The sequence below is a fragment of the Haplochromis burtoni genome, unplaced genomic scaffold (genome assembly GCF_018398535.1).
Source record: "Haplochromis burtoni strain Fernald_Lab_line unplaced genomic scaffold, NCSU_Asbu1 Contig_203, whole genome shotgun sequence".
Lineage (NCBI taxonomy): Eukaryota > Metazoa > Chordata > Actinopteri > Cichliformes > Cichlidae > Haplochromis > Haplochromis burtoni.
This window is the reverse complement of record NW_024582564.1, coordinates 555,835-568,291: the sequence shown is the minus strand read 5'-3', so window position 1 is coordinate 568,291 and position 12,457 is coordinate 555,835. Positions and strand designations below refer to the sequence as shown.

General features: G+C 41.5%; 1 protein-coding gene across 1 annotated transcript in view; it reads left to right on the top strand.

The window, feature by feature from the left end:
• LOC102305005 (titin) overlaps window positions 1-12,457 on the top strand; it is a gene marked incomplete in the record, with an annotated part of 64,154 nt that overhangs the window by 8,612 nt on the left and 43,085 nt on the right. The window contains 6 exon segments of the mRNA XM_042226241.1: window positions 45-211; window positions 1,285-1,322; window positions 4,944-4,990; window positions 5,148-5,281; window positions 8,540-8,689; window positions 10,442-10,500. Coding sequence (XP_042082175.1) covers window positions 45-211; window positions 1,285-1,322; window positions 4,944-4,990; window positions 5,148-5,281; window positions 8,540-8,689; window positions 10,442-10,500 — 595 coding nt within the window.

The following is a 12,457-nucleotide window of genomic DNA, read 5'->3' as shown; positions in this document are numbered from 1 at the left end:
GTGTGTGTGTGTGTGTGTGTGTGTGTGTGTGGTCCTGTGGTCAGTTTGTCAGGAGGCGGTGTGGGAGGCGTTCAGGATCTTCTTCGACAGGATTCCGGGGACGGCCGAGTACCAGCGATGGGTTCACACGTGTCAGCACGAGTCGCTCTGCATCTCTGACCTCGCCAAAAACTTCAGCGACTCGGAGGAGCACGTGAGCATGATTCAGCGGGTACGAACGAGATTCTTCACATCTGCCTGCAAACCATGTTTCATGTTCATCCCAGCTAACCTGTCATTGTTTTCATCGTTATGTTGAAGGCGTGAGTTACGTCTTGGATGCTTTTAAATAAACGAAGCGGAGTGAGTTTCGCTGTCAGTCAAAGACACACAGTGAACTGGAGTAAATATGCAGTGCTCCTTGTCATCTGTATTTAATTGAGAACCTGATGTTAATCCAATCACAGTGAAACTGAATGGAGACAGTTTTTACTTTATACTATTTACAGTTTTCTGAAGATCCTTCACTTTCTTTGGTTTCTTTTTCTTTTTTTCACCTGAGCCTTTAGCTACAGACACTTCCAGTATATTTTAATGTTTTGCTGTCAGTTGTGTTTGTTTGCGTCATTTCTGCTGTTTTTTCCTAAAGTCTACTTTTTTTTCACTTCCATTTAAAATGTTTTGGTCACAATGAGCTAATTAGTTTTCTTAATTTAGGATATTTTTTGCTGTTTTTACAACAAATAAGCTGATTATCCCAGCATGAATCAGTCCCTCTAAATCATTCAGGCACCTCACTTGCAGGAGTGTGGTGGTTGGAGTTTGTTGGCCGGCAGCCGCGTTGTAAATCCATCAGCAAACATGCAAACATTCGTCACCGCAGCATCTGTCCTGTCTGTAAAGTCTCAACATTAACGGCACGAAGATTAAAAACTGCGGAGATTTATACTGAATCAGTCCAGTTAACCTGCAAAGGAGAAAAGAGCTGCTTTAATAGCATTTAGCTGCTCAAAACCGCCGGGAATATGAGCGAGCTGGACATTTAAAACGTTCATTAACATTCAGAGGCGTTTTTAAAAAATGATACTGTGGAGATTTAATAAGTTTAATCGCCAGAAGGTTTGTAAAACTTCAGAGACAGCTGCAGCTAAATGAAGGTTTAAACCACAAGAGGCACTTTTTAAATGAAGCCTGGTGTAAAAGTAAATCAAATAATCAGTTAAAGTAAAACCAAACAGCTGCACACGAGCTGAAATAATGTGTGGTGAAAGTAAACAATTGTTCTGGTTTCTGATTGGTTTACAGAGGATGGACCGGCTGAGAGACAGGAGGCCTTCATCACGGTAAGAGTTGACAGATGATTCATGTTCGTTAAGCTCTCACTGTGCTTCTCTGACTGCATGCACACTGATAATGTGAATATGATACAAACAAGGCCATTAAACAGTGTGTGTGGGGGTGTGAACCCGCAGGAGTCCAGAATTGTCATTTAAACAAATGATTCGAGTGTCAGAGCGAAAATCAGCTTTACATTAAAAACTTGGTGATTTCTTAAAAAAAAATGTCTAAAGCAGAGGTATCAAACATAATAATAATGCAGTCCCATTAAACAGTATTGAAAAAAGTGATAGACGGTGTAAACTTTGGACTTTTAGTTTTACAGCTTTATTTACTGACAGAAACTTCCCACATGGTCATTCATGCTCCACCAAAGTAATTGGGTAAAAAAACTTAAATAAAACACTTACATAAAAGTTCCTGTTTTTCACTGCCTACTATAGATATTTCATTTTATTTTTACTCAGGATATCCTGTGTATCCACTGAAAACTATACACCTACACATGAATACACATTTGTGTAATTTTACACGTTTACAGTATAAAGATCAGATTTTGTAATCTGGTTAAAAGGATCGTGGTTCTGATTGAACTCCCTGAGGCGTGTTTCAGAGGTTTTATGCAAACCAACACGATTTTAGTGTCTTACCACGTGCTGAACTTTGCATAGCTGTTAGAAATATTCATTAGTTAAACTTAACAATGAGCACTCAACCTGCCCCTGAGCCGGGCTCTGCCAGAACTTTCTTACTGTTAAAAGGGAGTTTTTCCTTCCCACTGTTGCCAAAGTGCTGGCTCACAAGGGGTAATATAGTTGTTGGGTTTTTCTCTGTATGTACTATTCCAGGGTCTACCTTACAATATAAAGCACCTTGAGGCAACTGTTGTTGTGATTTGGCGCTGTATAAATAAAATTGAATTGAATTGAATGGAGAAGCAGATTTTCAGCACCATCATTGCCAGCAAAATTAATCGATTCCAGGCAGTTATTGGCCATTTACAGGTTGGGAATTTTGCAGGTGCCAAATATATTTTGGCAATATTTGAAATTTACAGACATGTTTCCAATACTGACGTCAATGACAGCTTGGGCAAAAATAACGGTGGATGAGCTTCTGGTGGTCGTTATGTTCTTTTCTGTTGTTGTCTACACATTTCTGCCACTTCAATCGAAAGATTCCTTCAAAATATGTATTCATGTATCAGAAACATCTTACCATACATAACGTGTGCAGGGAGAGGGAGAGGAGCATGAAAAATAAATAACTTCCTTTAACAAATAGCAGATTTGAGGGGTAATTACACACATGCAATCAAAAGGTTCCTCACTGGATCTTTACTAAGGACTGAAGTGCTACAGTAAAGGATTTTCAAATGTATGTTTTCATTTGTAAATTTTAAGTGTTTATTGATTTGCAGCAAAGCATCACTTTCATAGGTTCAGCTGAGCAGTCTGTCAGTGAGTCATGTTTCAGGGAGAAACGTCACATCGGTGCAGATGTTGCTTTAATGTCACGAACACGGTGGAGAGAGTGCCGTTTGGAGCTGACAGGTGCACTTTTGTGCGTTTGTAATCATTCGTGGATGACTCAGCACCGTCATTATTTCTGATCTTTGTGTCTCTTCCATAAAGGAATAAATACAAAGTAATGTGTGTGCGTGTGAGTTGTTAGCAGAGTGAAGTTTATTACTTTAATTCATCATTTTCACTCATTGATCTGAGCGTCGGTGTTTCAGCTCGTTCTGCTGCTCTCTTCATGAAAGATAGATGAAGTTATGATGAGTCGAGTGTGACTCTTATTAGAAGTACAAGGCAGGTTATGCAAGATTCATTCAACGTGATTAAAAAACATGCAGACCTTTATTTTTTTTTTAACTTGAAGGGTTTTAATATTTCATCTGCACTAAATGTTCTCTGTAAAACATTTGAGACTTTGGAAGAAGCCCTTCTTCCCTCTTAAAAGCAAAATCCTTTGTGTTTGTGGTGGCGTTTGGATAGGACAGGCTTAAGCCCAAAAACACTCTGCTTTATATGGGATTAGCATTACATTTAACATACAGCATGGCCATGTTTTATTAAGTAACTCAAATGCATATCAGCGTGTAACCCTCATCATGAAGTAAAACAGATTTTGTTCAAACATCGGCCGTTTTCTACCGGTGCTCACACCAAACATAGTTTTAAGCTGCGTTACTCGGCCAAAAACAGGACAGACACAACAGCAGCTGCCTGAAAGTGCTTTATAGTGTGAAGTAAAGACTCTACAGTGATAGAAAGAAACCCCACCAAACAACCCCCTGTGAGCAAGCATTTGGCAAGAGTGGCAATAGTGGCAAGGAAAAACTTCCTTTTAACAGGAAGAAACTTTTGGAAGAACCAAATAGAGTTCTAAAAATTTGACGGATATAAAAAAAAAAAGTCTTTAATTTCAGATCAGTGCATCTGTAAAACATAAAGTTGGAAGTCTTACAGCTGTGCTCATTACTGATACTAGAACAGCTTTGCATGATTCACAGTTCAACATAAACCTTCTTTATGTCACACTGAGCCTCGCTGCTGTCCCCTCAGTTAATCCTGTGTGAAACAAGCTGTTTTAGCTCCTCCCACTTTAAGCCATCTGCATTCTGACAGAAGGTCTGAACAGAAGGTGGGTGGAGCTTCTGTTTCAGATTACCATATTAGGGATATCCTCTCCCTGTGATGTCATTAAGAACCACGAGTAGAAAAAACTGCCTGAAGCTGAGTGTATGTTCTGATTCGTACATACACCAACCTGGAGCAGGAGAGATGTGACAGGAAGTCAATCAATCAATCAATCAATCAATCAATCAATCAATCAATCAATCAATCAATCAAATCTTTATCTCAAACATATAAGTAATAAATGTTAATACAGAAAAAGACAAACATGAAATCACTTAAAGTGACCATATTAGGGGGAGAACGCAAACGTTTATCAAATCCTATCCTTATCTAGATCATCCTCTGTTTTCATTATACAATCTAACATATACCTTTGTGCCACAAATAAATATGTTTGTGTAATATGTTTTCCTGTAACTATGTTCATTGTTTGTAAATGTTTGAAAAGATGAGTCAAAGATGTGCATTAGTAGTTTTCAAATTCTTCAACAACTCCAAATTGGGGATGTCAAAGAAATTTAATTTCACATCTAATCCCTGAGATATTCTAGTATAAGAAAAAGAAGTGCAATGTTCAACACATCTGTTTTTTCCACACAATAAAGAAATTCTGCTGAAGTGAATGAAAGAAAGCACTCTTTAACTGTAAAAATCAATGTGCGAAATTACAGAAAAATAGCATCCATGTGAAAACAGGAACTTCTGTAGCACATACAGTGAATAAACAGGAGCTTTTATGTTTTTAAAAGTATTTTCTAATTACTTGTAGCATGAATGGGCATGTGGGAGGTCTTTGTCAGTAATGATAAAGCTGTAAAACGTAATCATTTACACCTTGCTTCACATTTTTCAGTGCTGTTAAGTGGGGCCAGACTGGAGTCTCGGCTCAGCCAACTTTAGGCCCTGGGCCTTATGTTTGATGCCCCTGCTCACTTTCAGAATGTGAAATTTTTGTGTCATGGTGTGTTTGTCTTTCTGCAGGGGAGCGACGACTCCTGCACCAACACAGAAGCTCCCGGAGATCACAGGTAGGACATCTTCAGCGGAATGCATGTCATCTGTTTATACACTGATAGTTTTTTACTGTTTTCATTGTATATTGCCGTACAGTATACACAAATATATTATACAGGTAGATTGTAGTTGGTTTATTCTGAGATTAATGTTGCTCCTGTCTCTCTTCAGGTCCTGAGGCTCAGACCGATCCCCCGTCAGCGCCCCCAGTGCTCGTCACCAGCACCACTGTCTTCTTCAGTTCCACGAGTGCCTCTCCAAGCTCCACCCCTGAAACGAGCCACCCTGCCAAGGAGCTCAAAGAGGTACAGAGGAGCACTTACATTTACATACGAAGTATCAATCTGGCGCTCTTATCTGCCGCAGGAAGCTGAAGGAGGAAGGAGCTCAAGTGTCTGACAGGCTGAAAATGTCACGCTGGGGCGCTCATGAAATTATATATCAGTTAATTTGAGTGAAAGGCATCACTTCTGTCCCTCTGTCCTTTTTCTTAACCTGTAATCACCTGTAAGTAACCCATTAAGAGCTGCTTACTAACTGCTCCGTACTTGAGAACTCAAAGGTTTATCCTTCAACCAGTCCTGTGAAAACTAATTTACTCTGATGATGGAGTAGAATCACTTTTACCAGCAATAAGCTGAAGTAATCATTTTCTGTGTGATTTATCAGCCTCTCACGTCACTGTGGAGGGATTCTGGCCCACTCTTCTTCACAGTGTTGCATAAGTTCATTGAGGTTTGCAGTATTTGTCTGTGCACAGCTCTCTGAACACAGCATGTCAGTCAGGCTGAGGTCTGGACCGTCGCAGCACCTCGATTCTTTTCTCGCTCAGCCGTTCTGAGATCTGCTGTTGCTTGGGATCATTGTCCCGCTGTATGACCCACTGTAGGGATGACGTCGCACTGTGGACAAATCACAAGCAAAGATTTTCTTTTTTAACGCTACATTGATAAATAAGACAAGCACAAAGATCAGTTTTGTCTTCTTTCACGTCTGTCCGAGCCAAAACAACAGTGAGCCCTCCGGTTCCTGCACCAGCATAATCCACCTCATTCTTATTCCCAGAGCGTTTGTGTAGTGTTGTGTGAAAACAAGAAGACGGTGAAAAAGGTGATTAAGAACAAAGCAAAACAAAGTGCTAAAACGAAGGTCCTGTGGTACGTAAACCACCAGCCCTCTGATGTCCTCCAATGTCCTCCTGGTTTCAGTCAACAGTGACCTTCAGTGGGAATTGGAGAGGCTTGCTCGGGGTAACACTGCAGTGGATAAAATCCGCACACCCAGATTATATCGCCTCTGACCTGGGGATGCCTTGGGGTCCACCAGGAAAAGCAGGAGGAAGTAGCTCGGGATTCCCTTTGTGGGAAAAGAAGAAGGTAGATTTGATTAGACTTTATTGTCTCGGACAAACAAGGGAGCACATGGCCTAAAATAAACATGATATCAGATCCACACAGAGCCCAGATTTGCAGCCCTGTTGATCAGATTTTGAGTTTGTGATCTGAGCTCAACAGACAGGTTACCAAACGTAATACCAAAACTGATAATAGATTCAATAGGTCCCTTATAAAATAATATCCTCCCGCTGTGCTGTTAGCCTTCTTTAAAAAAGGGGCAACAACAAACCGGCTTTAACTGACAGCCAAGGTCAGCGCCTGATCTCAGATCAGCGATCTTCCCTCGGTTTCATTTAATAATAATAATGGATTGGATTTATATAGCGCTTTTCATGGCACCCAAAGCGCTTTACAATACCACTATTCATTCACTCTCACATTCACACACTGGTGGAGGCAAGCTACAGTTGTAGCCACAGCTGCCCTGGGGCAGACTGACAGAAGCCAGGCTGCCATATCGCGCCATCGGCCCCTCTGGCCAACACCAGTAGGCAAGTAGGGGAAAGTGTCTTGCCCAGGGATCGAACCGGCGACCTTCCGGTTACAGATGCGATTCCCAACCCCCTGAGCCACGGTCAGTTGTTACATTTAACATTTGGTTTTTTCCCTCCCACCAAAGCAGCGTCCCTGCCCTCTCTCTTATATAAGCAACCAGAATTTCTATATGATCTGAGAATTGAATCACAAGCTTGTTTGTATACTGCAGGAAGGAGAGAGCTCACACAACCCTGGGGGGGTGTCCTGTACTCCTGCACGAGTGAAACAGCCAGGTTACTTTCCACCTGCTGCTGTTTTTTAATTATATAAAAAATACACACCTTTGTGTGTCGTGTTGTTTAGGAGACTGTGAGGGAGGCTGGTGTTTAACGCTGAGCTCAGACCCATCAAAGCATCATCAGATCTCTGCTTCACTCCACAGCATCTCTACCAGAATGCAAACAAAGCATTTCATCATGGTTACGTTAGAGCTATGGGTCTCATTATTTTAGGGATGAAGATTGAGTCAGCTGAGAGCCGAAACAACAGACTACAAGCTGGAGTCACAACAGCAGACAGTGTTTAGGAGAAAGTCCCATCACATCCACGGGACCTGGTGGTGTCTAGTTTTTTAAAACCTGTTCACAGTGCTGGGATCAGTTATTACTTTGTCAAATTCCATCGAGTGACAGATTCTTACATTTAATTCTTCTGTGGTCCTCGTGCTTCCTTTAGCTTTCCTCTGGTTGTTCTTGAAATGTCCTCGACTGCACATCAGACGTCAGATGGAGGTTTTCTGATAATCACCAGCTGAACACAAGATGAACGGAGGCACAAACTTCATTCACACTTCACTTAACACCTCAGCCAGTTTTCAGCCAGTGAAGTTTTTTGCACTTATTTTTAGTCACATCAATTTCTTTTCAGCTCATTTCAGTGAAACAGTTGCTAATAAAAGAAAAGGCCAGCTTTGCAAAAACCTGAAAGATGTGCACGTTGGCAGCTGTGTTTGTTGGAGAAGGATCACATGACCTTCAGTCTGCAGACGGCGGGTTTACCTGCTGCACAGGTGGAGCTGCTAAGCGCCTCACTCCTCCCCCTCAGATAATTACTGCTTTTTCACACCACTGACCTATTCATGGTTACGGTGAGAGGAGGAGGACAAAAAGCCCGGGCTGACATTTGACATCAAACTCCTTTAAAGCCGTGCAGGGAACATGGCGTCATTTCGCTGCTGACTGTTCTCTGAAATGACCGCAGCAGTTGCTCGTTGCTCTTTCACGGCCTACAGGAGCGTTAAACATACAGGTACGAGCCTATTTCATGTTTGCAGCCATTTTTTTCCTCATACTTTCATTATGGAATATCTTTGCTTTAGTTTCAAACATAAACAAAGAGATACGCTATTTCCTGTTGTGCTTGGATGTATGAAAACTTCCTTTTGATCCTTATGGTTGTTGAAATATGAATCATAAAAAGAGCTTTCAGCCTGAATTTCCCACTCTATCGTTTCTTTTTTCTCGTCTGCATATGTGGTTCTATTCACACAAGCAAATTTGTTATTTTCTCTGATACCAGTCAGTTTCATGTATTTGGAAATGCAAATTAAAATGTTAAAGCATAACGAAGAGACGCACGTAAGATGTCCCTTTTTAGCGCCTCTCATTTGTCTCGTTTGCCGTCGTGAAGGACCCGGAGCTTCCAAACGTCGTCCCAGATAGTCCGGTGGAGCAGATCGTGGAGTTCAGTATCGACCTGGTGGATCCGGGTTACAGAGAGCTGCTGGATGACCCGGATTCCCCTCAGTACATCGACCTAGCACAACACCTGCAGGACCAGGTGAGACCTCCTGATTCCTTTTTTTCCAACCTCTACTGATGAGAATAAAAAAAACTACCTCACTCAAACCAATAGAGAGAAGTGGGAAAATAAACCTAAGCTCCCTAAACTGCAAAAGACAAAGTGATTATGACCCAGCATTTTGAGGTTATCGTCTTTTTGTGAATTCTTTGTGTTTGGAATATGTTAGTTTTTCTTAGCATTTGCTGTATGTTTAGTTTCATTTGTCTGGTCCAGTTTTCTCATCAACCCTTCTTGTTTATATGTGTCCTCCCTGTGCTCTGTTCCATGTCTCCCCTGTCTGTCATGTGTATCCATGTATGTTTCTTCAGCCCGTCATGTCTCACTCCCTCTCTGTCTCTCGTGTCAAGCTCCCAGTTTACGTCTCGTTTCCCTCGTCACCCTCTTGTGTATTTATGTAGTCTGTTGTTATTCATTTATTGTCAGGTCATCTGTTATGTTCATGCCATGTTTCCAAGGTTTTGTGCTTCCAGGTATTTACGTAATCTCCCCAGGTTTCCGTGTTCAAGGTTTTTCATGTTTACTTTCTAGTTATCTCATTTTAGGCTTTTCTTTTTAGGGTCAAATTGATTTTGCCTAGCTGTTTGGGTTGTACTTTTTATCAGCCACAATAAACGGCTCGCTTTCTGTTAAAAGTTTTGTTTCGCGTGTCTGCATTTGGGTCCTCCACCATGTGGAAACTCGTTTAAAATTCACTTTTTCTGCAGTTTTCCTCAGAAAATTATCAGAAAATATCAAACATCCAGGGTACCAGCACTCTTTTCAAGTCCTCTGTGTTAAACTGGTGCAGTTTATTTACTATGATATATCCCATGACATTGATGTTCAGAGCTGGTTACTGGATATCATACACAAGTAGTTTAAACGTGTTTTTCCACACTGACACTTTCTTGTGGATATCTGCCAAACACTGAGAAACGCTGGAAAAATAATGACAAATCAGCACATTTCAACCAACATATGAGGGGAAGATCTGGGCTCAAGTTGCTGTAAAAACATCAGCTGATTCTGAGGGGTTGAGGTGGGAGGCACTCTTCATGTAATGACCTTGTTCTTCCTGGGTCTCGCTCTTTACAACAGCTGCAACGGAAGAATTAAATAACTCTGATTGGTTAATTCTGCATTGCTGCATAAGGCTCAGTCTGCACTTTTAATCAAAGAACTAAATCTTTATTTCTCAGTTTCTGAACGAGCTTCGCTTGTGACAGTCTGATCTCCTGCCCTACCTCCTCCTCCTCTTCCTCTATCAGCGTCCGTCTGTGCCGGCACTGCTGGTCCAGGCTGATAGTAAAGAAGCTTACACCACAGGGCAGCGAGGTCAGGGTTCAGAGAAAGGGAGAAGATTACCCCCAGCCCGCTCTCCCTACGAGGGTTTTCCTTTTGTCTCCTTGCTCTGGGCTCCTTGCTGCGAGTCATGTCGAGTCCCCTGCTGAGAAATCGAGTCCTTCAAAGTTATTTTCTCTTTTTCTGATGCTAAAGAAAGGCAGCTGGGTCCTTTAAAGTCACGCCAGGCGCAGCGGGATGCTGCCTGATGGAGCTCTTAAAGACGATTATGTCATAAGTGTCCAGGTGCTTAACTCGCCCAAAGATAGATATCAATGGGGGTTTCCCATTCATGTGGTGTTTGTGCATGTTCACACGCTGGCTCTTGTTTGGTGGCCCAGAACTGATTATGTTGGAGCGGGAAGAGGGTGACGACGGTATAAAGAAGTTTGTTTCTTTCCTTTGCAGATGCAGCATGTCTTTGACAAACTTCCTGGATTTAGATCCATCCATGTGCTGGGTATCAGGTGAGTTCGAACCATGAAGCATACATCTGAGTAATCAAATCTCTCCAGTGTGGTGGTGGTGGCAGCAAGGCAATCCAGCGAGGCTTGATAATTTCATCACATCTGAAACGAGCAGATCAGTTGGCGTGGGCGGCCTGTGAATAGATAAGAGGCCGGTTGTGAGTCGGATTGTTTCAGACACCGCCGCAGGCGAATGTTTCGTGCCACTACTAACAAGACTGAATGGAAAGATTATTTATCTCTGCTGGATGCGTTTCCTGTTTATAAGCAGTGACAGCGGGCCAGCATCGAAACCTGACGGGGGAAGAAAATATTATTATAGTTTTTCCTCAAAAACAAAGTCATTTTTAACCGTTTAGAAAAAAAAACTTGGTTTGAAATCAGTCAAACAGGAATGAATTAAGCAAACATTCAACCGTTCGTCACAGAGCGCTTTGTTTTGCATGATTCTATAATCCAAGCGTTTCGAATTCAGTTTCACCGAGCGCACCAAGGCTCAATCGCAAATATATGCCTGATATGGTTTTTTCACGTCCACATAAAGCCCTTGACCAAGGCGCCAAATACGATTATGAGCTTTTCTAACATTTAGCGAAGCAAAATTATTCAAGACGCCTCCCGTACAGCCACCTCGCAGCAGCACGGGGCATTTATTCTAACCACAATATGACCTGATGTAAGAGTAATCGATTAATGCTGTTCCTTCACACACAGATGTCTGTGCATCCTGCCTGTTTTAGCTTCCTTAAAAACCAAAGAATGAAATTATCTCCGATAACATACTTCACCTGGACGACCCTGCCACCAAACTGGCTGCACATAAAAGTAACACTTGCTCATTTCATTTTCTGACTCAGATGATCAGCACTTTGCTTTGTTTGTGACTCTGTTATTGCGGGCTAGCGTTCCCACGCCTGTGCAGACATCTGTGGTTATAAATCTTATATTCACCTTTCATCCTCACGTGCACCTCTTGACCAGTTTCACCACCCGGTACCTCAGCTTCAACCCAAAAACTCTGAGAATGTCACCGTAGACACCACTGGTAATCCTGCATGTTTTACTGCTGCTCACTGAGTCTCCGAGTGTTTGCAGACAGGTCAGCATCTTCGTGACAACCTGCTCGTAACCAAAGCAACTATGAGAAGGATTTTAGTGCTTCACTGTACTGTTTGAGGTCAATTGCACCAAGCAGCTGTTCACCAACCAGGGGGCGCCGTTGTGTCTCTGAGCATATGTGACTGTGAAGAGGACTTCTTGAAGAAGTCTCATTAAAACGCTTTCACATGCAGTGTTGGGCAAGTTACTTTGAAAAAGTAATTAATTAGTTACTAGTTACTTCTTCAGAAAAGTAACTGAGTTAGTAACTGAGTTACAAGATACTAAAAGTAATTAATTACTTGAAAAATAACTATTGCATTTTAAAAAATTCTTTAACCCTCTGGGGTCCAGGGTATAATTGGCCATTTTTAACTACTTTTGATTTTGCCTCACCTTTAAAAACTATTTACTTCGCCTTGTTTGGTATCAATCTTTTCAGCACATCCTTACGTGTCTGAATTTACAGTTATGTTTTCATTTTGACATACTGTATTAACACAATTGATCTAAAATCAGACAAAAAACATAAAATCCGAGTTGAAAAAGTTATATTTTTTAACAACCACAAACATGTTTATTGAATCATATTTCATAACTTTAAATGCAAATATAAATTGTCAATTTTAAAAAAAGTTAAAAAGTTATTTGCAGCCATTCACCTTTTACCCTTTTTTTATAACCACTTCAAACTATTGACATAACCATCAGGTGTTCTGCATTCATTAAAATGCCACACTACGGAGCCCCGCAAGGTACATGGGAGAAAAAAAAATTAAGACAGACTTTTGCGAGTTCTCGCAAAACAAACTTGGGATCTCACAAAAGTTTTAACCGCATTCTTCGGAGGCCGCCAGCT